General features: G+C 39.2%; 1 protein-coding gene across 2 annotated transcripts in view; it reads left to right on the top strand.

Moving 5' to 3' along the window:
• NAV1 (neuron navigator 1) overlaps nucleotides 1-25654 on the top strand; it is a 2383470-nt gene that overhangs the window by 441973 nt on the left and 1915843 nt on the right. Inside the window, exon 1 of one of the 2 annotated variants that reach the window (XM_044076516.1) lies at nucleotides 15886-16756. The exons of the other annotated variant lie outside the window; for it this stretch is intronic. Within the exon in view, the coding sequence (XP_043932451.1) occupies nucleotides 16063-16756 (694 nt within the window). The 5' untranslated portion in view covers nucleotides 15886-16062. Of the gene's footprint in view, nucleotides 1-15885; nucleotides 16757-25654 lie in introns of those variants that run through there. 2 annotated transcript variants of the gene reach the window in all.

The raw sequence follows: 25654 nt of genomic DNA, 5'->3' as shown, positions 1-25654 counted from the left end.
CTATACCCCTCATATGTCCTTGACTGTGTCCAACATCTCTGATTTTACCTTGTAGTTTTGCCCTGTCCCATTTTAAATGTTTGATTTTTATTGTAATTTTAAAGAGTATTACAGTTAGTGAATAATACCAGTCTTTAGACTTTCATACTCATTGTTCAAAAATGCGTATTGATGCAAAACCTGTTCTAGTTACATTTTAAGTGAATTACAATCATTTTTAAAATTTACCTTGATTTTTATGCCTTTGCCCCACTCCCCCATTATTTTTGGATTTGTCCAGAATTCTTTAGCAATGAAGTTGAGAGATGCAACAGGAAGCAGCTTTACAACATTTAAAATATTGAACCTATTGATTGGGAGAGTTTGCTTTCAAATTTGTTATGTTTGTCATTGCTCTTTTAGAAAATTCCTAGTAGACTTCATGTTACATGTGCTGATAAACAGAAGGCCTGCTTTATTATTTAAAAAAATGTTACATTATTCCCTACATCTGAGGGTACCCCTTATACGCTGATGTAATTTCTAGTAATTTTCACACTTGAGGATATCCAGTATGAGTCAGATTATGTGCTTACAATTCCTGCACTTTGAACATGCCAGCTTGAGGCCATTGTTGAGTTTGTTGTATTTCCTACCCCTATGAGGCTGATTTTTTATTCAGTGTTTCCCCTCAGTTGAGGGGGCCCCTGTAAATCTAACTGCATCTGCAGTTTTTCTCACACTTGTGTGTACTAGGGGTTGCTACATAGTCCTCTTTTCAAATGACACCCCATATCTGGACTGCTGTATCTGTAGAACAATGTAATATATGGTAAATTCACTCATATTTTAGGAGAAAAACACATTTTCTAAGTTTCCTCTTGATGCGGCAAAATTGTGATACTATATATTAGACATCTTTATATGACAGAAAATAGTGGAAACAACTAAAATGTTAGTACAAAAAAACAGTTATTTTGACAGTAAGGTGAACATCAACATTTTTGAATTGATTGAAGATGTGGTTTGTCTTATAAAATCTCATATTTCAGTAATAAATGTCCCACTTTAAACATATGAAAATGTGGCAACCATAAAGGTATCCCATCAGGCTGATGGTGCATATGCATTCTCCATACTTGCATCTCCAAAGCAAAGAACAAAGCTATCTATGGGTACTGATAACATACCAAGGTACCTCCTAAATGGCTTAAAAGAGGATTTGTCTGGGCACCCCCCCCCCAACAAAACTATTTAATCTCAGCCTTGAAACTGGGTTTGTGCCCATGGTCTGGAATATGGCAACAGTCATTTCACTGCACAAAGGTGGCCTCTCTACTGACCCAGGAAACTATGCACCCATTAGTCTGACCAGTCTAACGTATGAAGCCATGGAAACAATTCTCATGGATGTTATATGCAAAGATATAATAAACCAACAAACACTGGACCCAAGTCAGTTTGGGTTCATCAAGGGGAGGTCATGCCTTCTGAACCTGGTGAACTTCTCTCAGAATCAGTTCATATAGTCTGTTTTGACTTGGCCAAGGCATTAAACACTATTCCCCACTCAGGTATAATTGACAAATTACAAAAAATACAAATAAATCACTCTCCCTATTCACAGTCTCCTACAGATTGCTAAGGGAGACCTCAGCCTCGGCCTTAAGGCCTCCTCACACCCTGTACTGATGAACTGCTCCATATCCACAAAAACAACATTGTCAGAAATACCCGCTCAAAGGATTTTAACCTTTCCAGCAATCTAAACAGGGCATTCTGGAGAGATTGTTACATCTCACAGAGGCTTCACTGCCCAGGAAAAGGCTTCCCATCACTGCAAAACAAAGTACTTCTCTGCGGCAATTCAAACACAGTCTGGACAAATGGATGTGAAACTGCACATTTATACCTGGGGTGACACCTACAGTGGATATAAAAAGTGTACACACCCCTGTTAAAATGCTAGGTTTTTGTGATATAAAAAAATTAGACCACAATAAATCATTTCAAAACTTTTCCCACCTTTAATGTGACCTAGAACCTGTACAATTCAATTGAAAAGCAAACAAATCTGTTAGGGAAAAAATATAAAAAGTAAAAAAAATGTACAATAAGCTGGTTGCATAAGTGTGTACACCCTTATTTATTTATTTATTTATTCACATTTGTTCATGATTTATTGTTGATCCTTCATTAATTCCTAAATATTTATACACTCTCTCTTGCTCAAGTTCTTTTATATTACATTCCTGTCCCAAACTGATATTTTCTTGATGTTGCAGCTTTTCTGCTTTAAAGGTTGTTTTTGCACATTTATCAAGACTGAATGACATTATTATATCATCTGAAAAAGTTTTGACCACTTGCAGTTGTGCTTTCAGGTCCACATCTAATGAACTATACAGTTTTAAATCATCCCCAAAAAGATGAGAAGTGTTTATACTTTGTTATTTTGTGGGAGCCAAGTTATAGCCATGGCCTAATCTGTTAAGTAAACAGCTTAATGGGTTAAGGGCAAGACAAAAGCGCTGCAGTCACCCTGGAATATCCCCCTTTGAATTTTTATCCCTGGAATAATAATTTGTCCTCTATCATGGCTTAACTGCAAAGTGGTTTGCCACTGTTTCATGGTCACTGTAATGTAATTGATCAGTGTAGGGTGTATCTTAAACATTTTTAAGCACTCTTTTATCCACAAATGTGGGATACTTTCAAATGCTTTTTTACTGAAATTTTTCCCCTTTTTACAGTTCTCCATTATGATTTTATTTAATGACAAATGATCCTTTGTTTCTTATGATTTTCTTTTAGTACCCTTTTGTTCTATTGCCATAATTGTTTTCTCTTCTAAGTGACTATAAACTCTGTCGGTATCAATTCCAATGTATAGTTTATATGTCGTCGGAAGGCAAGTTATTGGTCTATAGTTTTAGGATAGCTTACAGGTTTCCTCTTAAGTAGAAGCACTGTTTTTCCTGTTGTTAACCATGTTGGTCTGTTTGGGGTGCGCATACAAATAGCACTTACTCATGGATAAATTTTCATCTAAAGATGTCAATACTTTGAGCCAGAAGTTAGGTACTGCATCTGGGCCTTGGGTTTTCTAATTAGGAACTTTTCTTAACTTTATTTCAATCTTTCTGTCCTTTACTTCATCCCATTTCATATCCTGTATATTTGAACTTCTTATTCTTTCTTTTACTTCTTCTATTCATTTAGCATCTTTATGTTCCACAGGATCTTCATTGATATTTCTCCAAAATGTATCTATTTCTTTTTTTGGTGGTGTTTCAGTTCCTTTTGCTTTGTTTCCCAATTCTCTAAAAAACTTTTTTGAGGTCATCAATAAATTGCTTATTTTGTACTTTTCCTTTATATTTATCTGCATAATTAATAAATATTTTTTCTGCCTTTGCTGATAGTTTAAATTTATTATTTGCGATAGTGCACAACAGATCCTGATCTGTTCTGATAATCCGCATTGCTTTTATCATGTCTATCTTTCTGAGTATTTTTGTTGATCTGTTCCCTCTGCTATACTCTTCTAACAGTGATACCTCTTGCTTTAATTGCTTTATAGTTTTTTTTCTTTTCAATAATTCCATGATGCCATTTGATTTCTCCACTTCCTTTCCCTTACTGCCCGTTTTTTGTGGTAAGATTTTATCTGTTATTAATTTAGCTGAACAGTATTATATCCTATTTACTTCTGTTATATTAAATGAATCTCTATGAACAGTTCTAATTACTGTGTTCATTTATTTTGTCAGACTTCTAACTTTTTGGGTTTTATTGATCTTCTGTAGTGTAGTACTTTCATCGAGCTTAATATGTCTTAATATGTCTGAACATCTCCATTAAATCAAGCAACTTTACTCTTAGATTATTTGCCATTAAACTAAGGGTAAAGTCTTTGTTCTCCATTTCCTGCAGGCATTCTATAGAAAGTTTCAGACCATATTCTCTTCAGTTTCATCCTGTGTCATCCATTGCTCTTTCATAATGGAACTCATTGGCCTATCACTCCACATCATTTACTGTGTCAGAATTACCGCAGTTTCCTGTTCATTCCCTTGTTGTACAACTCCAGCTGAACTTTTCTACTGGTTTCCTATGGAAGGCTCCAAAGTATCTTCATATGACAACTGATCAGATGTTACTCGCTCCAAACAAAGCTAATACCAGGTTTGCATAACTCCCACCACATGGTGACCCCATGGCCACTCCTTTTTTTTGCAAGTAAAATTTTGTATCAAACAAGAAGTAATTATTGTTTAAATAATATCCAATAATTCCTCTATGTTCAGGATCTCAAGATTCATGGTCCTTTTTGAGGGATATCAATGATTTAACATATAATGAACAATATGTCTTTCTAACTGTTGATGTGAAAGATTTATACACATGTATACCCATGAAACAGGGGTTGAATGGGTCTGTTCAAAATTGAGAAGTAGGGAAGCCACAAACCTTGAGCTGAATGGGAAAACAGATATATATTTAGTGACACTAATAATTTTAGTAACATGATAAAGTTTTATACACGTTTTTTAGATGATGTTTTTATTTTATTTAATGGTAGTGAATGTGAAGTAAATTTGTTTATCCAATATTTAAATAATACTACAACTTTTCTACAGTTTACGCACACATATGAGAAAGATGAAATGTCATTTTTAGATGTAAAACTTTCAAAAGATGAGGAGGGCAATAGTTACAAGGCCAGAATTTTTAGGAAAACTACATTTTCAAATTCTTTCCTTCATTATACAAGTCAACACCCCCTACAACAAAAAAGTCTGTAGTTAAGGGGCAATTTGTTCAGGCAGCCAGAATGGTTACAACAGAAGCTGATTTTTTTAGTTGAATGTGATAATTTGACTTCTGTGTTTGCTAAGAGGGGGATACCCGGACAAATTTGTGAAAGAGATAAGAATTGAAGTAGTGAATAAACGAACACAAGGAGTTTATAAAGCAATTTTAAGTTAACCTAATACTCAGGATTTTATTTTAAATGACACAAATATGACTAATAATGCAAGTAATAGTGAATTTCCTAGTAACTTATTATTTATCACTACTTTTAGTACAGATGCTCTGGCTATAAGAAATATTATATATAAAAATTGGCCCTTATTGGCTACAGACACAATTTGTAATAATTTCAGTAATATAAAACCGAAATTTGTCTTTAAGAAAGGTTTGAATTTTAAGAACATTATAAATTTCCAGGATTTACCTAATAGTAGAATTAAAGGCATGTTTAGATGCGAATCTTGCCCTCATTGTAAGTACATTGATGTAGGAATTTCCTTTACCATCAGAGACAGAAAGTACGAGACAAAATATAAATATAATTGTAACACTAGTGGAGTTGTTTATATAGCTTTATGTCAACATTGCCCCAGTTTCTATATAGGAAAAACAGATAGGAAACTAAGAGAGAGACTTTTTGTACACCTCTATGCTATAAAGAAAGAAATGTTAGACAATGCTATAGCAAACCATGTAAAAAATCATCCAGGACATTGGTTTAAGTTCAGAATCATTGACCAAATCCAAAAAGAAGAGAGGGGGGACCTTCATCTTTAAAATTGGAAGCATGTGAATTATCTTGGCAACTACGTTGCCATTCATATGTATTATCTGGTTTAAATGATGTTTGTTCTGTTACTTCCATATTAAAGCTAAAGAGCTTGAATAGATAGGTAAGGCAGGGAAGTTATTAAAAATAAATTATTAAGTATAAATTATTGAATATTTATTAAATATTTTTAATGTTTTTAAATGTTTATTTTAGAATGGGTTTATTAGTATGTTTTGAATGTAATACAATGTTTTAGTAACAAGAACTTTTGTATAAAATGAATTGCTTTTTAAAGTCTATGAAATATGAATGTTCTGGGCAAACCATGTGATTAGTGATGGAATGAAATCAGGTGATCAATCACATGATGAATTTTAAAGTAGAACAGTTGAATGTTTTGGGTTACATGTGTTTTTTCTGAAAAAGTTTGGTACTGGACCAAACGAAAGTGCTCATATTATCAGTAAATTTGTGTTGTGTGCCATGCTGGTCTGAGTCTGCTTCTTCATGGATTTTTCAGTAGTTATAGGAAAGAAATAAGTGCAAATGCGGGCTTTTAAATCAGAAATTGACAAAACACAGCAACAGAAAAGGCAAATAGCAGCAACACACCAAACAGCCGATACTTTTCTTCTCCTTTATTATGAAAGATCTGGTACCACGGCAGTTCGCCTTCAAGGATCACAATTAATGACTGCACAATGTCAGCTTTTATAATGAATATTCAAACAACCAATTAATCAATTAATCAATTTTCCAATAAATAATAAAAGAAGAAAAAACATTTAAAGTGACCTTATGAATAATAACAAATATCACAAATATACATATTTGTTATTATTCATAAGATCCTTGAAGGCGAACTGCCGAGGTACCAGATCTTTCATAATTAAGGAGAAGAAAAGTATCGGCTGTTTGGTGTGTTGCTGCTTTTAAATCAGAAAGTTGAGAGAGATGGAAAAATTGCCCAAACGGCTAATAACTACAATTTCTGGGCCAGAAACCACTCATTATTTATTTATTTAATTTATTTATTTAAATTTGTTGACCGGGAGTGTCCGACTGGACGTGGGTCCATTTTCAGCGGAGGCCCGGGGAGAAACGCTCCACAGTAAAATAAAGAGACAGTAGTTACATTGGATTACATAGCGATTAACAATTTAACATAGAAATTACTTACAACATATTTACAGATGAAGAACATAGTACATCAGTAGACAACTAGAATCTTTATCTGTGAAGTACATAACAGGCATTAACAAATGTAACAATGAGAAGTTCCTGCTGTATAATAAGTACTAGGCTTTTGAGCATCTGAGCTTGCTATCATCAAGGTAGTTAGTGGAGGTGAGAGAAAGGTAGTAGTTGGATGGGGTGGATGATATTAGAGTGGGAGTTGCAAGGGCATAGCCAGCATGTTTTAGGTGCGCTTTTAATAAAGTTTTGAAGTTGGTGCATGATGGTATGGAGGTAATTGTGGGTGGGAGTGAGTTCCATAATTTGGCTATGGCGCAAGAGAATAGTGCTTCACCAGCAGAGTTATTGGCTTTAGTGATCTGCAAGTGATTTTTGTTGCTGGATCTTAGTGGTCTGGTGGTGCGATAGGGTTGGAGTAGATTCTGGAGGGATGGGACATTTAGTGGATGGTTTACTAGTTTGTGGGCGAGTGAGAGTTGATACCACTGAAGGAGGTGAGGGAGTTCAAGCCAGCCCAGTTCAGCAAGTGAGAGACAGTGGTGACTACGGTAGGATACCCCTGTGGCGAATTTGGCGATTTTATTGTAGCAGGTCTCTAGCTTGTTTAGATCACATTGCCTTAGGTTGGTATATACTGGAGAGGCATAAAGTAGGGTGGAGATAAGGTGGGAATTTGCTATTGAAATCTTTGCTGCTTTCGTGAGAAATTGTTTATTTCTGTATAATGCTCCTAGTTTTTTGTGGACTTTTTTTATGGTCATGGATATGTGAATGTCAAATTTTAGTTTATTGTCTATTTCCACTCCTAGCAATATGGTGTGTTCAGTTGGGTATATAGTGGTGTTGTCTTTTGCTGTGATGTTAAAGTGAGAGTTGTTTTGAGTATGTTTGGTGGGTTGGAAGATGAGTAGTTTAGTTTTGTTTTGATTGAGTATTAATTGGGCATCGGATAACCATGTTTCAACAGAGGAAAAGGCTTCCTGTGTGACTTTTTGCAGTTTGGGTAGGGACTGGGCTGAGCAGATGATGGTTGAGTCATCTGCGTATTGGATGAGTGTGCCATGTTTGGTGGCAGAGGCTAGATTATTGGTGTAAACAGAGAAAAGTAGGGGTCCAAGGATGGATCCTTGGGGAACCCCTATGGAGACAGGTAGTTGGGGAGATATGTCATTCTGCCATGCAACGGATTGTTGGCGGTCAGACAGGTAACTCTGAAACCAGTTGGTGACTGATTGTGAGAAGGATAGGTTATTGAGGACAGAGATAAGTTGTTTGTGTGGGACCATGTCAAATGCTTTAGATAGGTCTAAGAAAGTAGCAGAGGAGAGATAGCCATTGTTTTTATGCTGAAGGATAGTGTTAGTAAAGGAGAGTAAGGCAGTGGTGGTGCTTTGGTTTGGTCGGAAACCATGCTGAGTACTGGAAAGGAGGTTGTTAGTAAGGAGGTAGTGTGAGACCTGAGAGTGTATGCATCTCTCTAGTATTTTGGAGAGTGGAGAGAGAATAGCTATGGGGCGGTAATTGGTTAGTTCTGCAGAGGGTCCGCCTTTGTGGAGGGGAATTATATGTGAGACTTTCCACAATGTGGGAACGTAACTTTCTGACAGAGATCGGTTAATCAAGATGGATACTGGGTAGGCCAGAGCATCAGCAGCGATTTGTAGGTATTCACTTGGGAGGTTGTCTGCTGCTAATTTGGTGGGTTTAAGTTTAGTTAAGAGTTTTTTTATGTTGGAGGTAGGGTCAGGATAAAAAGAGAAGGCAGTGGGGAGATTACTAGCTGAAGGTGTGGGTTGGAGGTGAGGGGGCTTGTGTTGTTTAGCTAGTGATAGTATGGTTTGGGTGAAGTGTGTGTTGAATGAGGTAGCAATATTTTCTGAGGAGTGAGGGATGTTAAGAGGAGGGGTACTGACTTTACCTGGGTGGAGGATGGAGTTTATGGAGGACCAGAATTGTTTGGGGCTGTGTTGTGAGGAGTCTAGGGCAGACTGGTAGTATTGGAATTTGTCCTATTTTATTAGCTTTTTGACTCTATTGCGTAGTTCTAGGAATGTTTGTCTAGCTGCGGGGGTTTTGGTTTTGTGCCAGTGCTACCAGGCTTTATCCCCGTTTTTCATTTCTGACTTAGTGGTTTTCTGTAGCCATGGGGAGGGTTGTGCTTTGGTTCTGGAAAATCTTATGGGGACATGGTAATTAAGGATGTTCAGGGAGGTAGTATTAAAAAATTCAACTGCGTCATCTAGACTGAGGTACTTTAGAGCATGCCAGTTACATTCTTTCTTTGAGGGATGAGATGAATGTGATTGGGTTAAAGTTTATTTTTTTACGTATTTGACGATAGATGACAGGTTTAGCTTGGTACAGGTATTTTTTGAGTAGGAATGTTGGGGAGTGATCACTGAGTCTATCTGATAAGCAGCCTGTTATATATGACTGGGAGTTCTTACTGACTAGTATCCATTCCAAGGTAGTGTGCTTGCTGGAGTTTTTATTTATCCTTGTTGGTGACTGGACTAGTTGGGTGGAGCCATGAAGGAGTACATGATGGCTTGGATTGTTGCCAGAACAGGATTGCCAGTCAATATTGAAATCACCTAAAATGATAGTTTCTTGGGGGAGATGGTGGGAAGACCAGCTGAGGAGGTTTTCTAGTGGAGGGATGTTTTGGCCAGGTGGGAAGTAGCATCCAATTATGTTGATGGTTTTGTTTTGGTTAATTTTGAGGTTGGTATATATTATTTCTTCATTGCCTATTTGTGGAGCTGATGATTTTAAGATCTGGATGTTTAGATGTTTAAATATTATAGCTACACCACCTCCTTTTTTGTTTAGCCGGTCTACTCTTAGTATGCCGTAACCTGTAGGGAGTATTTGCTCACTGGTATGTGAGGTTTTATTATGTGGTAGATAGGTTACCTAGTGCTTACCACTCCCACTGATAAGCTAGCAGGCTTCCCTCCAACACAGAAAGACTTGGGGGCCTCAGGAGCTTGCAAACAGTCTTGGATGCAGCAAATCTGTATCTGGACTAGACTAGTTACAGGAAAGGGGGGAAACAAGTGCAAATGCAGGCTTTTAAATCAGAAAGTTGAGAGAGATGGAAATACTGCGTGTGTAAATATTTTAAAGTTTGACGTGTATGTGTGTGTGTGTGTGTGTGTGTGTGTGTGTGTGTGTGTGTCTTTATGCATTTGTTTAAATATTTTATTTTGAAATTGGATATTTATGTTCTTTTTTTCATTGTATCCTTCGTCCCTCTTCTTGTTTTGGGAGCTAGCTGAGCTGCGGATTAAAGTAACTTGCCATTTCACTTGTTCAGCTTTAATCCTGCTCTATTAAGGCTAGCAAGTAAATATTTGTGTTAATAAATTGGAATATTTTTATCCTTTTGGGGGGTTGGGGGTTTGCCAGCTGTGCTGTGGATGGTTGCAACTTGCCATTTTCATTTGTTTGGATTAAATTCTACTGTTAAGGTGCATTTGTGTGAATAAATCTGAATAGCAAAAGAAACACGGTTAAAGGCTCCAGAGAGCACCCCAGCACTACCACGCTGTAACTCATACCCTACTTTTTGGCCACAGAACCCAGACTGAAACACAAAAGGCGGGGGTGTATCCATAGTCATCAATGATACCCACACCTCCAGGTTAGTGGTGCAGCACGATGCCTCAGAGATCATCCATGTGCAACTAACAACGGGCAAAACTGCAATTCAAATTGTAGCTTGCTACAGATCACCCACCATGACCCCCATTCCGCATTTCTGGAAACACTTGAAAATATGAAGGTCCTACCAAACACCCTAATATTGGGTGATTTCAATTATCCAAACATTAACTGGGAGAACTACTCAAGTACTAACTCCCTTGCCCAACGCTTCCTAGAATTTATAAACTTGAATGCCCTGGATCAACTGGTCAACACCCCCACCAAAGTGACAACATATTGGACCTGGTCATCACCAACATGAGCGACCGGTGTTCCACACCGGAGGTCAACCCCTCGCTGGTTAGATCGGACCATAAACAAATCACTCTGGGTATCCATATTCCGCCCCCACCCCCAATCAAGGAAATTACCATGAAAAACCTTTCAAAAGCAAACTTCACGTTACTCAAGGCCGAGGTGGAAAGGTTCACAGCCCCCATGCTAAAAAACAACGCTGTCCAAGCTGCTGAATCCCTTACAAAGGCAATCTATGAGCACCTGCAAGAATGCATGGATCGTGCTATCCCAAGCAAAACCAAGACTCACTCCTCCAAGAAAAGGAAACCAGTCTGGTGGACCCCTGCCATAAACAAGCTATACAATAGAAGGAGGAAACTAGTACAGAAAAGAGTAAAATCCCAAGAGGGAAAGACATCCCTGATCAGTATCAGCAAGAAACTATGATCCCTCATAAAATCATCCAAGGCTAGCTTCGAAAGAAAAATTGCCAAGGACTCCAAAGATAACCACAAAGTGTTCTTCAGCTATGTCAAGAACCTAAGTGGAAATTCTCAGATCTGCTCTGTTAATGCAGAATAGCACAAAATACAATGAACTGACTGATATTGCCAACATTCTGGCAGACAAGTTTAGTGCAAACTTCACCCTCCTCTCACCCCCTAAAGGGCCCATAACCATACCAGAAGAATGTAGAGCCTCAGCAATCAATGTCACACAGGTTAAAATAGCCCTATCCAAAGCCAAAAACACAGCTTCAATGGGACCGGACAGTATCCCAGGCTGTGTCTAATATGAGCTCCAAAATGAACTAACCCCTCACCTAAACACACTGTTCAAACTCAGCCTCTCTACAGGATATATACCCATAGAGTGGCGCACAGCAACAGTTATCCTACTCCACAAAGGACCCCAGAAACTATCGCCCTATATGCCTGACTAGCCTGGTCTGCAAGGCTATGGAGCACATCATCATGGAACTCATTAACAGAGACATTGGGAACCTCCAAATATTGGACCCTACCTAGTTTGGCTTTGTTAAGGGCAGATCATGCCTCCTAAACCTGATGGACTTCTTTGAGACAGCTACCAAGGCTTTAGACAAGGAAAAGGAGGTCCACACAGCCAACCTAGACCTCGTAAAGGCTTTCAACACCATTCCCCATTCTAGTATTATAGACAAGCTCACCAGCCTGAACATAAACCCCAACGTCACGAGATGGGTTGCCAATTGGCTCACAGATAGAACCCACACAGTGAGAGTTGCAGGCTATAGGTCCAACTCTAAACCGGTTACAAGTGGCGTCCCCCAGGGCTCGGTCCTGGGACCCCTCCTGTTCAGTATATACTTCTCAGAGGTGCAGGCAAGCACAGGAGGACTGTGCTGATCAAGTTCGCAGACAACTGCAAACTGGGGGCCATAACTGACTCTCCAGCTGATACAGACATCCTCCAGAAGGGTCTCATTGAGATGGATACCTGGTGTCAAAATCATGGCCTCAAGCTAAATGCCAAAAAGTGCATAGTCATCCCCTTTGGAAAAAACAAAGTACCCGCAAACTACCACATACGTGGTAGTCCCCTAAATACAGAAAATGTAATAAGAGATCTGGGGACCCAAGTATAGATAGTAATCTCTCCTTTGATAATCATATTGCCAAGGTGGTTAGAAAATCCTTCTATGTGTCCCACCTAATCACAAAAGGGTTCGCATCTAAAACAAAAGAGGTTATTGTGCTCCTCTACTCATCACTCATCAGACCCATCATAGAGTACAATGCCCCATTTGTGACGTACCTTACAAGACACCTGCAACAGCTGGAAAGACCACAGAAGTACCTCACCAAGAGGATTACTGGCCTCAAACAGATGCCATATGCAGCCGACTGAAGAAACTCCAGCTGTACTCGGTTGCATACCGCTTATTCAGAGGTGATCTCTTCCTGACATACAAGGCCATGTCCAACCCAGAATTGATGGACATGCTCTACCTAAAAAAAAACAAATCTCCGAGAGCAACACGCTCTAGGGATCTAAACCTCACAACGATAAATAGGACATGCTGGATGGATAGATTCCTGTCCCAGAGACACCCCATGCTTTGGAACAGGATTCCAGTCTACATTAGGCAGAGTCCCTCACTAACACTCTTCAAGAGAAACCTTGACGAGTGGATGGGAAACAGAAAATTTACCCCGGGGATCACTGCAGTGGCTCTGCTGGACAGAGGCACACAGGGAACTAATGGCTCTGCAGGACAGAGGCACTGAGAATTAATGTAAGGGGCGGCGAAAGCCAACACATTCTGGCTAGGCTTATAGATGCTCTCGGGCACATAGCCTAGTACTTACCTATGAACCTGTGAACCTACTTAAGTATTTTTTTTTTGGTGGGGGGGGAGTTGGCAGTAACTTTGCCCTTTTATATTATTTTAAAAGCTGGCCAGTATACATTTGCATGAAATAAAGTGAATTTATTTGGGCGTGGGTGGCCATCTGTGACATGGGAACTTATCCTTTTCATTTGCTGAGATTAAAGTCTGGTATTAAGGGCTGGCTAGTACGCATTTATGTGAAATAAATTAGAATATTTATGTTTTTTTTTTTTTTTTTTTGAGAGGAGGGTGGCTAGCTGTGTTGTTGATGAAATAACTGGTGCTCAGTTTAAATTCGGACATTAACAGTTAGTGTGCATTTGTATGGAATAAACTGGAATACCCTAAGAAGCACATTTGAAACCACCTACAGTTTTACAGACTGCTCTTGCATTTGCCGAATATGTTTGGTCTGCAATTTAACCTCATATTGTTTGTTAGCTTGCAGTCTGCCCTTACATGACTAGTGTGTATTTGCATGAAATATTCTGCAGTCTTTACTCTCTCTCTCTCTCTCTCTCTCTCTAAGTGCTGTATTTGTAAAACCAAATTAAAAATGTTCCTGATTTTGCAGAAAGTCCCTAAGTTTGCTTTATCTTGATCTGTTCCTAATAGAATTTGGAGTCAACTGCCCACATAAGTTACCAAATCCTGAATTACTGAGTCAGCTCTTAGCAGTGTTTGTCAACATTGTACTCAACTTTCCAAAGGAGATGATAATGCATTTTTTGACATTTAGCTTTAGTCCATAATTCTGGCACTAGTTATTTGTTTGGGACAAGCCTTCCTTTTGAGAATTTGGTAACTTCTTCTAGCTTGCTCCTTGATAGCCATTTCATGATTATTACTAAAAACAAGTTTCACAGAGGAGGAGGAGTTAGAAAAAAATCTCTAGGGAGGGGGGATCTTTAAAAAGATTTCTGTTCCGGGTGTCAAATATGCTAGGTATGTCACTAATTCCATCATACACAATTCATGGAGGAAATATTACTTCGTGTATGTTATTCCCATAGGTGCTACTCTGTCACATGTGTATATTTCAAATAAATGGAGCTTTACTTCATGCATACATCCCATACACAGGAGGTTTTAGTCAATGAATGTCATCCCATATAGACAGGGGCTTAGTTCCATGGGCATATCAACCTATATGAATCACTGCTGCATGAGTACCATCACAGGGCTATGATTTTTGGTGCCATTTCACACAAAGGGGACAGTGTATGATACTCAAGAAAGTGCAGTTAGACATGTGTACTTTATTTGATTTATTTATCCTTTGCTGACCGAGCTAATCCCACTAGGCTAGTAGCCTCTTTTCAGGAGAGACCAGAGGTGGTATGTATACTAAAAAGGGAAATTTGGCCAGAGCATCAAGGAATTTTTCCTACTCTTTTCACTAAGTGTTGTGGAATTTTTTACATCCACCTGAGCTAGCACCAACTCAAGCAGTTGGGGCTTCAATTTAATGTCTCATCTGAAGGACAACACACTCCAGATTATAGCATCCTCCTTATGCTGCATTGCAGTGTTAGCAATTGATCTGCCTGGTCTGGGAATAGAACCCACAGCCTTCTGCACCAAAGGCAAATATACTACCTGTTGTGCCACTGATATTAAAACTGTACATGTAGGTTGTGCTTATATGTATTCAAATGAACACGCAGCATGCGTACGCACGCCTGCACACACACACACACACACACACACACACACACACATATATATATATATATATATATATATATATATATATATATATATACATATATCGAGAGAGAGAGGGGGGGAGAGAGAGAGAGATATACACACACACACACACAGACACACAAATATATATATACATATAAACATACAGAGTGAGAGGTTTTATAATAGCAAATCAACCATCATGTGTTTGAGAAGTGGAAGGAAACCAGAAAGGCAAAAAGAGGGCATGCAAATTCTACACAAATGGTGGGTGGAAGTCAGGATTGAACTCCTCACCCTGATTTTGTGAGGTAAGAGATCTTAACTACTAAACTACTGTATTGGTAATGCTTGTAGCATTTTTTTCCATTTTAAGGCAGCCGTCTATGATTCATACATTTGAAATGTGCAGTTTACTCATTAAGAGGTAACCTCATGGGGAGTTATCATTGATATCCTTGGAAATGTTAAGACTTGAGGTGTTTAAACTGAAGGAGAGTCAGAATGATATAGTAAGCATATTTGTGTTATGTCTCTTAAAAAGCATTGTTGACAGCTCCTGGTGTTTGTTTTCAGAGCCTTTATTATACAGCTTCGTGCCACCATGATTTCTTTGTGAGACAGGATCCCTTTTTTCATAACACAACACATCACCATATTCATATTTTATATTGTTTCCTCCATATTATACAGTGCACGCAGTGTGGGAACTCTTGGATGTTAATGAGGAATGCTGTTTTCCATTTAGAATAGACTGATAATTTATTTGCTTTTATCCTGTAAAATTTTCTTTTTCATGAAAATCTAGTGTCATCCTGTGCCTTGTTGCTAATGTTATTGTTGAAAAAATGTAGAAATCGTACAGTTCTTAACTTCCTTGTTCTGAAAGGGAGCAAAGCACAAACAAATACATACACACACACACACACACACACACACACACACACACACATTTGTAAGAGAGCGAGTGAAGGAGAGAGTGAGAGAGCAGCTTTTTCTTCTGAAACAGGAGCATCTCGGAGGAGGGAGGGAGGGAAGGAAGGAGGGAGGAGGGCACTCTGCCTTTCTGATGACATTCCGCTGGTAATCAGTCGAACAGTGGGAGAGCAGAGGGGCTGAGGCTACAGCTAGCTGCAGGCTCTGCATATTGTAAGGAGGAGACTGTGCGTAACCTCCCAGCTGAGCTGCTGCTGCAGAGCTGTCAGTGCGGGAAGATTGCCTTTCCCTTCCTCTCCTGCCTTTCTGTGTGCTCCTAGACTGGGATTTTAAATGATTTCAAGTGGGCAGAATGCTGGGGACAACTGTAAAAAGCCACGACGTTGACATTGGCACTGACATCCAGGAGGACGAGAAAACATACAAGAAGCAAGCTGAAGGAAAGCTGATGATGCAGAAGCGAGGAAAGGTACCAGCCATGCAGCGCAGTGGTGAGCTCAGGGTCTTTAAAGCAGGCAGTCTGGAAAGTAGGGTGCCACCAATGTCCAACCTGCGGAAACAGAAATCCCTTACAAACCTGTCTTTCCTGACTGACTCAGAGAAGAAGATGCAGCTTTATGAGCCCAAATGGAGTGATGACATGTCTAAGGCAGCGCAAAATTATGGCAAAGCTGGGCAGAAGCCCAAGGATACACCACTAATGTCAAAAAACCTGTCAAAATCAGAACATTCACTCTTTCAGGGGAAACTGGCTCCTAGTACCAACAAGCCCCTTGCATCTTCATCTGTGTCGAACATTGGGAAACCTAGTCGCATTCCCAGGGGCCCCTATGCAGAGGTCAAGCCCCTGAGCAAGGCCCCTGAAACTGAGGTGGATGACAGCAAATCAGATGATGAAATCTTAGCAACCAAAGCAAAGGCTAATCAGAAACAAACCCCAGCTATTGGCAAGGGCCAGGAGGAAAAACCCTTCCTTAAGGTCGACCCTGAGCTGGTAGTCACTGTTTTAGGTGACCTGGAGCAGCTGCTTTTCAGCCAAATGTTGGGTAAGTACCTTTATGTGTGTGTGTGTGTGTGTGTGTGTGTGTGTGTGTGTGTGTGTGTGTGTGTGTGTGTGTGTGTGTGTGTGTGTGTGTCTTTCTTGCATTAGGTCAGGATGTTTAAAACCAGTGTCTTCAGAGAAAGCCTTGCAATACTGTAATTACTAGCTACATCTGCCTTAGGAAATAAGAGAGCTTTAGCTGCTTCATTCATTCTTGTGCTAAAATACCAATATTCTGTAAAACAAACAGATGTCAGGCTCTGGAAGTATGTTCTTTCCTGTCCCTTCACACCGTTAGCAGCACTTCTGCATAGCTTCTTCTTCTCTTATGTAGTGACAGAATGGCTGAAAGGAGATGCCTTGTTGTATGTAAGAGAGCTGCTGTTTTGCAGAAGCATGTTGCCACAGATGTGAAATGCTTACTTTAGCTCGGTAGGGAGGCAAACAGCAGAATTCTTGAGCTTTCATAGACTATGTAGCAATTGTCATTGTGCAAAAACTGGGATTTTCAGCTGAGGAAAACGAAAAGTGCATCTTGATAAAGTTAAACTTGTGTCTTGTTACATATGGGTGTGCATGTGTGTCTGTGTGTTTTATACATTTTCTGGCCTTCTTACAGCTCATTTCTGCATTTCCTTGGTCATGTACCAGATAAACTGATTTTACACTTTTCAAGGAAGTATAAACTAGGATGGTTCTCAAACGTATTGTCTTTCTGTTGTGCCCTTCTCTCAGCTGACATCACTGTCTTCTGCTGAAAGAATTGGAGTAAGTTTCGCAGCAACAGACTGTGCCGTCACACATAATTGTACTTCAGTGGACAGGAAACAGGATGCAGAGATGAAACTGGGAGGGAGAAGGGCCTGCTTCATGAAAGCTGTTTGAGTAGCACAGAATGAAGAACTTAAAGTTCAGCCACTTTAAGTCACATGAAACAAACTGGCAAACACAGTTTTGTAAAGTTTTCCTGGATACTGGTTAAGTGTTTTATTTCAAATGACCAGCTGCTTTAACAAAGGATATAGGGTATCTGTTGGCTTCTCTGGTTGGAGCTGCTGGAATGCATTTAACCTAAAAACTACTTTTCTCAATTTATTTTTTTTTCCTAATGGAGAAATGTGAGTGCTACAAAAATCTTCTAATGAGAGGTTTTGATGTTTCACAGTAAAGAAGTTTCATGTTATAGAAACTTCCAAATTATACACTGATTTACTTTACCAAGCTCTGAAGCGGGTTCAGATATTCAGAGATAATCTATAGAAATGCTTTTCTTACCTACGTGTTTTCCCGAGTTTTTCTGCTGTAAGTAGTTCACATCACAAAGCAGTAATGGTATATTTGCAAGTAGCAGTGATTTTAATGCATGCCAATGTTTTTGTAATAGCCAATTGACTGTTTTCCCCTTATGATTTTGTAGCTACTGTCCTGACATTATAGTTATTCACATTATATTACAGAATGCTACAGCAAAGCATGCCTTTTCTAATCCAGCAATACAAAATATATTATATGTCGTATGGTCATCATGAAGGCTCACTCCTCCTGAACATACTACACAGCCCTGTTACCATGGGCATGTATATGAATTAACTCCCACCACACCCTGGAGTATTGCTATTTAATCATGGCATTTTTTTTAAAAAAAAAACTTCTCACCTTTTTAAAATAATGCATTTGCAAATTTTGTTCCTTATGCATCTATTTGCACTCATGTTTGTAAATGGGGATGGCTTTGAGATGCACAGAGCATGTGCAAGCCAGCCAGTAGGTGACAGATTTCACAGTATGTTGAACTAAAGCTGTTTGTGCTGCACTAAGTGCGGGAGCAGATAAATGGAAAATGCAGATTTTAACAAGCAGGAGAGGGGAATTTTAGGTTAAAAGTGTCAGACATGTTTAGAATACTGTAGTAAGTGTAGCAGTATTTTACACGAGAGTGCATTAAAAGCAAAATAAATGTTTTATCTACATTTTACCACTTACAGGTGATAAAAATGGTGGCAGTTATTTTAAACACGTTCATTAACGTTACAGATTTATATTTCATTGCAGCTATGAAGCTCATTAATAAGATAGATTGAACTTTACCCTGTGACTAGAGTCCATTGCACCTCAAGCTTGTGGTAAAACCTTGCAATTGTGTTAACATAATGTTTACACCATATAACCTTTTTGGTACTTCTGTAGCATACCATCTACAAGATTTCCGTAGGGGAAATAAAGCATCCTTCCCCTTAGCAAATCATGAAAGCCCTGATGGCATTACGTATTGGATGTAAAGCTCAATGTAACACAAGTCAGTATCTTTTACACTGTTAAAGCATCCACAGAAACCTAGCCTTGAAAATGAATTTGGAAGGTTCTTTACAGCCCCTCCCCCAATGATGTTTATTCTCTCGCAGGTGTAATACTCTCAGACTGCAGAATAGCTAAAAATAAGGCTCTCAAATTATGTCTCTGACTGACTCATTTAATAGCTCATGCATAAAAAGAAATCAAATAGGTGGGTGGACAGGTCATGTTTAAAATAACTCATTTTAATTTTGCTTCTTGGTTTATAATGCAAGCTGCTTTCTTTGTGAGTGTGTATTTTGCAATAGGAACTGGTGTGAAAATAGTATCTCCTAGAAAAGGAAAAAAAAATCACAAAGCTAAGCGGAACAGTGAGAAACGTCTTCCATGCAAAAATTAGACCATTCCATCTTATTTCTGCTCTGCCTTTTGTGTCCAAAGGAGGAGGGTCTGCCTACATTTCCTTCACACCGCTGAATCTGACATGCACTGTTCCAGTAAAAGGCATTTGTTTTTTTCCTAATGCACTTTATTTATACTGCCAAGTCCTTTGACAAACATGAATGCAGAACTACTTTTTTATTAAATGTTTTTACTTACAGTGGTTCCCTGCAGTACATATTCGGGCATCGTGATGAACATGTTGAACCAAAATGTATGTGTATATGCTTCCAGGCTATGATTTGTAGTTTAAGTTATCGTCCTTCTGTTGCAGAATTAGGAAAAAAAGGATTTAGAATATAAGGAACCTTCTTTAATATTAAGAGATAGTATTACTAGCCTCCTGAAAGAAGAATGGAAGGCTGAGAGGCATCTCAGTGTGCTTTGGGTCCCTCTTCCATCACAGTGTCACCCCTATATACACCTGCCATCCGTGGAACTCTACATCACAGTTTCACCCCCTACGCTGCTATCATCCATTTCACTAGCCATCATAAAGTCACCCTTATACTGGTGTCATCAATATAATACTCCATTGCCATGCCACCTCTACACTCTCATCATCCATAAAATGCATTCACCCCTACATTGCTATCATTCATGTCAATGTCCATCACAGTGTCTCCCCTACACTGCTGTCATCTGTGTCACTGTCCATCACTGTCTTAACCTGTACTGCTGCTATCTGAATAACTCCTCCACCATCCCCCTGCTCTCCTGTCATAATTTGAGGAGACATGTTGCTAATGCACCTTATATTCAGAACCTTGATATAAATAAAAAAAATATTTTCATCCCCTTTGTTGGAAATAGCTTTCTGGAGATATGCTTTACAACTACAGTTGGTGTTGCTGTCATGTGGTATTTGAGATTCCTCCTTTTCACTTCATTAACATGCTTGTAGGGGAGAAATTAGATGACCTGGGGCTTTGAGCGCTTTGCTTACAACTCCTTTTACATCTATAAGGAAAGGCCCTGTCTTGGATCAGAAACTCAGACCTTCTTTGTAAGCTTTTCAACACACTGTCCAGAGCATCTATCAAACACAGGGTACCTCAGAAGTGCAGTTGAATGATTACTTTATGTGACAGTGATGTACCATATTCAGGGGCTCAGACCACAAAGCCAGCTGCAGAGGAAGAGTATAAGAATGTAGTAATGGCATCATCTCCCTGGATGAAGACTGTGGGAAGGAGGGCTGTAACAGTGTGCATGGAACTAGCTGAAGGGTAGAGTCCTGCTCCACCTGAAACAGCAACATCTAAATAGGCACTTAGATACTTTCTGTTGCTGTGAGAAAACAGTTTCTCAGAATTGGAAAAAGGCTGGATGTCTTTGCTTGAAAACAAACTCCAGATAATTAATTTGTTCATTTTCCTGTACCTGTTTTATCCTATCTATTTTTCTAGAACAACTGAAGGCAGTCGTAGCAATAACTTTATGTATAGCAGAGAATCAGTTCTGGGATTAATACCAGTTCATCACTACTGCAGTACTACATCAGTACTGCACACTTAGTACTGAGATGTTTAGAGGAACATGTGTACACATTCTTAGGTTGTAGGAGGAAACTGAAGACCCTGACTAGAATCCATGCAAACTCTGCATAGTAGGTAGCCCAGCTGGGAACTGAACTGGAGAAAAAAAAAGCAATCTATTCACCCTCCACCCCTCAAAAGATGGGAGAACCTCTTTAGAAAAGACTCCTTAGCTAACATTTTTATCAGATTAGGAAGGAAGACAAGTTCAGAGAGATTATTTTTTAAGTTTATGTATGAATCGAATAAATAGAACAAAAATCATGAGCCGCTCTAGGTACAACATGGGCTATTTATTTTTGTTGACATTAAGGAGCTTGTTCTGTACAATGATTAGTTTTTTGCTGATGTGCCCTTGGGGTCCATCCCTGATTTATGTCTCTCCCATCTGTGTCACTTCAGGGACACCAAGGAATAGGGACAGTGTTAAGGAGTGTGCTGTTTCCTGATAGACTGGCAGGTAGGTATAAGTGGGGATGGGTGCTTGGCTTCAGAATGCTTTCATTACACAAGTGTTATTTGCTTAGAGTCACAGGTACTACTAGGTGCTGTAAATGAAGCCATCCATTCAGTACAGCTGTTATTGAATAATGCGTGGGGGACAGCTGGCATGCTATGTGTGTCTGTCTTACCCAGGCATTGCCTGTCTGACAAGGATGTAACAGCACAGCAAAACACTTGATTCACTTCCTGTGCTGTTCCTGCTTTGAAGAATGTCTGTGTTGCACAGACTTATTTGTGTGTTGGTCATTCTGAGTTTGCTTGCATGTTTGTTTGTGTGTTACCTCTTGTTTAAGAATGTGACCACTGCATGCATACTCCAGGTGTGTACTATCTGTTCCATTACTCAGTACTATATTTTTGATTTTGTGACAACGACAATAAAATTATTCTATGCCATTGCCTCTTGACTAGTGATTTTGAAGCATCTGTTCAGTTAGAATATCGTTTTTCATTCCCTAAGTTAGGTTAAATTAGTCCTTCCTTGGTAAAGAAACACAAATTATACAAATAAGTTATTATTGTTTATATGGAAATGTGGTGCCCAGATATGACCAGTACTAGAAGCAGTGATATAAATGTCACTGTTGGCTCTTCCATACGTCATACTAGAGGCAATATGTTAGAGTTTAGGATAAGCATGTAGAAAGAAGATGCAGAATATTAAAAGTACAGCTCTGTGTCACAATCATGAAATGCATCTAACTGAGCTGTCCCTGCTGACCTGACCAACTCATCAACAAGCTGATAAGTTGATGTACCACCTGACCAACTCATCAACAAGCTGATAAGTTGACGTACCACCTGACCAACTCATCAACAAGCTGATAAGTTGACGTACCACGTACCACATCTTGGTGTCTCAGCTAATTGTGGACAGGGAGGGAAATAAACAAAAGTAAGCATTTTTCAGTGGTGGCAAGTGCCACCCTGCAAACTTCAGTTGACCTCTCACCATGTAAAAGTCCAGATAACCCTTCACAAATGTTGGTCCTGTAATACAGCAAAGACATCCATTCATTGAAAAGTTCCATCAATGCACACTGGAGTACTGTTTTTGGATTCCTCAGGTTAACGAGCCTGGTCTGCAAAGCCATGGAACATATCATCATGGAACTCATAAACAAAGAGATTGGTAACCTCCAAACTCTGGAACCCACCCAGTTTGAGTTTGTGAAAGGCAGATCATGCCTCCTGAACCTGATTGACTTCTTTGAGGCAGTCACCAAAGCTGTAGATGAGGGTAAGGTGGTTCACACAGCCTATATTGACCTCGCCAAGGCTTTCGACACCATCCCCCATTCTGGAATTATAGCTAAACCCAATAAACTAGGCATAAATCCCTATGTTACAAGATGGGTTGCCAACTGGCTCACTGACAGAAATCACACTGTAAAAGTTGCAGACTCCAAATCTGACCTTAAACCAGTGACAAGTGGAGTACCACAGGGTTCCGTCCTGGGACCTCTCCTGTTTGGTATCTACTTCTCGGAAGTACAGGCTAACACAGAAGGCCTCTGGCTAACGAAGTTCGCAGATGACTGCAAACTAGGAGCCATAGTCAAGTCCCCAAATGATGTGAACATCCTACAGAAGGGCCTCTCTGAGACAGATGCCTGGTGTCAGAGCCATGGCCTCAAGCTCAATGCCAAAAAGTGCAGTGTCATTCCCTTTGGTAAAAACTCTGTACCCATTAACTACCACATAGGCAGCAATCTACTTAACACCGAATGCATGATAAGAGACCTTGGGACCCAGGTGGACAGTAGTCTCTCCTTTGATAGTCACATCGCCACAGTAGTCAGGAAGTCCTTCTACATGGTGCACCTCATCATAAAAGACTTCTCATCCAGGAAAAAAGAGGTCATGTTTCCCCTCTACTCGACACTCATTAGACCCACTATAGAGTACAATGCCCCTTTTGGAATGTACCTCACAAGACATCTGCAGCAGCTGGAAAGGCCACAGAAGTACTTCACAAAGAGGATTACTGGACTCAAACAAATGCCCTACACTGACCGCCTCAAAAAACTCCAGCTTTACTCCGTAGCATATCACCTACTCAGAGGTGATCTCTGCCTAACATATAAAGCTATGTCAAACCCAGAGCTGTTGGACATGCTACACCTAAAGAAATCCCAATCCCTCTGAGCTACATACTCTAGGGACCTAAACCTTGTCGCCACAATAAACAGGACATGCTGGAGGGATAGATTCCTATCCCAAAGACTTCCCATACTCTGGAACAGGCTTCCCATCTATGTCAAGCAAAGTTTTTCATTAGCACTCTTCAAGAAAAATCTTGATGAGTGGATGGGAAATAGGAAATACACCCCAGGGATTACTTCTGTGTCTCTGCTCGACAGTGGCACAGGAAAATAACTTTCTTGGGTGGCGTAAGCCAGGGAACCTTGTTGGCTAGGCTTACGTAGGCCCTTAGGCTGATAGCCTAGTACCTACCTATGAACCAACCAGTTGGGGCAAAATCCTAGATTTGTTTTTAAAAATAAAAAAAAAAAATGAAAACCATCCTAGAAGCAGGCAGAAGGTATGACTATTTTTTTTACCAAAGGATGGGGCATGAAGTGGTGCGCAACCTACAAACAATGTACATTTATTTTTGAAGGCAGCAGTTTTTCTGTGGAAGGTTTCCCTAGATTGATTACAGTCAAGGGCAGATTTGACTGCAATACTAAGAGTCCAGCATTCTATATAGGAAAGACTATTGGACTTTTGCGGACAAGAATCTATCAGCACGTATATGCAATTGGTAAAGCTATCTCTTGTCATACCCTTTACAAGCATTCTTTGGTGTGCAAGCATTTTAAGAAATTTGGCTTTACCATCTTAGAGAAGGTGGAACACCTAGAAAGGAGTGATGATTGGGAAACCTTTGTTGAGCAGAGGGAGCTTCACTGGCTACTTTTATTAAATGCCACTGCCCCAGTGGGTATTAATGACTTAATATCTATCAAGCCTATTTTGAAAAATTAAGTCAGACTACCTGTCATAGGACTTCTACAACCAAACCTTTCTAAAATGTTTTTAAATGGTTAAATTGAGCATATAAGTTATTTCAGTATTTACTGTTTACTAATTCTTAACGCATCTGCTATTAAGATTTTATATACAATATTTACTTTTATATTTAATGTTATTGGTTTTTAGCATGCATACATATTTGATGCAGGACGTTTGGGAATAATATTGGTATTTTAATGTGTGTATGCCTTTAAATTTTGCTGGGTTTTTTTGGTGCCTTTCTTAGTGTGTAAAAGGAGGGAAGTAGAGATCACATTGTTTCTGATGAAGTTCCGTTTCAATTGGAATGAAAGCTGTTTGTGTAATTAAAGACTGTTGTGTTCTGGTGCTGCATTTTTTTTTATTTCAGTTCCTCATACGATTTATGGTTTTCTGACAAATCAGTAGTATGATCTGAGAATTAAAGTCACTAAATAATGACATGGCTTTGAGTTTCAGACTTTATGCCCTTCAGAAATTGTATGCTAACATAAATTCTGTTATTCTAGCAACTTTCTAAGTGTATAAGAGCAATATTTAATATGTGCCTTTATTTTTGGGCCTTTGTCCCCACATTGTATGTCATGTTTTGTCCAGATTTCATTAGTAAGAGGTTGAGAGGTATGATTCAATCACCATATCGGGAACTCTTCTCCTTTAACTGATAGAAAAGCTAAGACTGTTGACTTACAATGAATTTTCACAGAGACATAATCTCAGAAAATCATTACAAAATAAATTAAAACTATGGTAGGGTAAACAGTAGACACTAGACAGTGGGGGAATTAACAAAAATCTTGTGTCTACAAAGGTAACCCATCATCATATAAAGCAAAGTAAGACAACATAGTAAGAGTGTCTAATAGTACTGACCTTCAACTTGTTGGGGATGGAATGCAGCAACAAGGATTAGAAATATGTGTATGTTGAATGATATGGGGATTATGAGGCAGTGTAGTACAAGAGAAAAGTTATTTTGTGATGCTTTCCTAACATTTTGATAGACAATATCTTCACGGTGGTCAGTCAGTTGTGTAAATCCAAAATAAGTTGTCTATCAGCAGTTGTAGAACATGGAGGAGTGCATGAGGCAGGGGCACTGGCAAGAG

Source organism: Protopterus annectens, chromosome 7.part0 (genome assembly GCF_019279795.1).
Source record: "Protopterus annectens isolate FY-2018-M chromosome 7.part0, PAN1.0, whole genome shotgun sequence".
Taxonomy (NCBI): Eukaryota; Metazoa; Chordata; order Ceratodontiformes; family Protopteridae; genus Protopterus; species Protopterus annectens.
The sequence above is the reverse complement of the archived record's forward strand: the minus strand, read 5'-3'. Positions and strand labels throughout refer to the sequence as shown.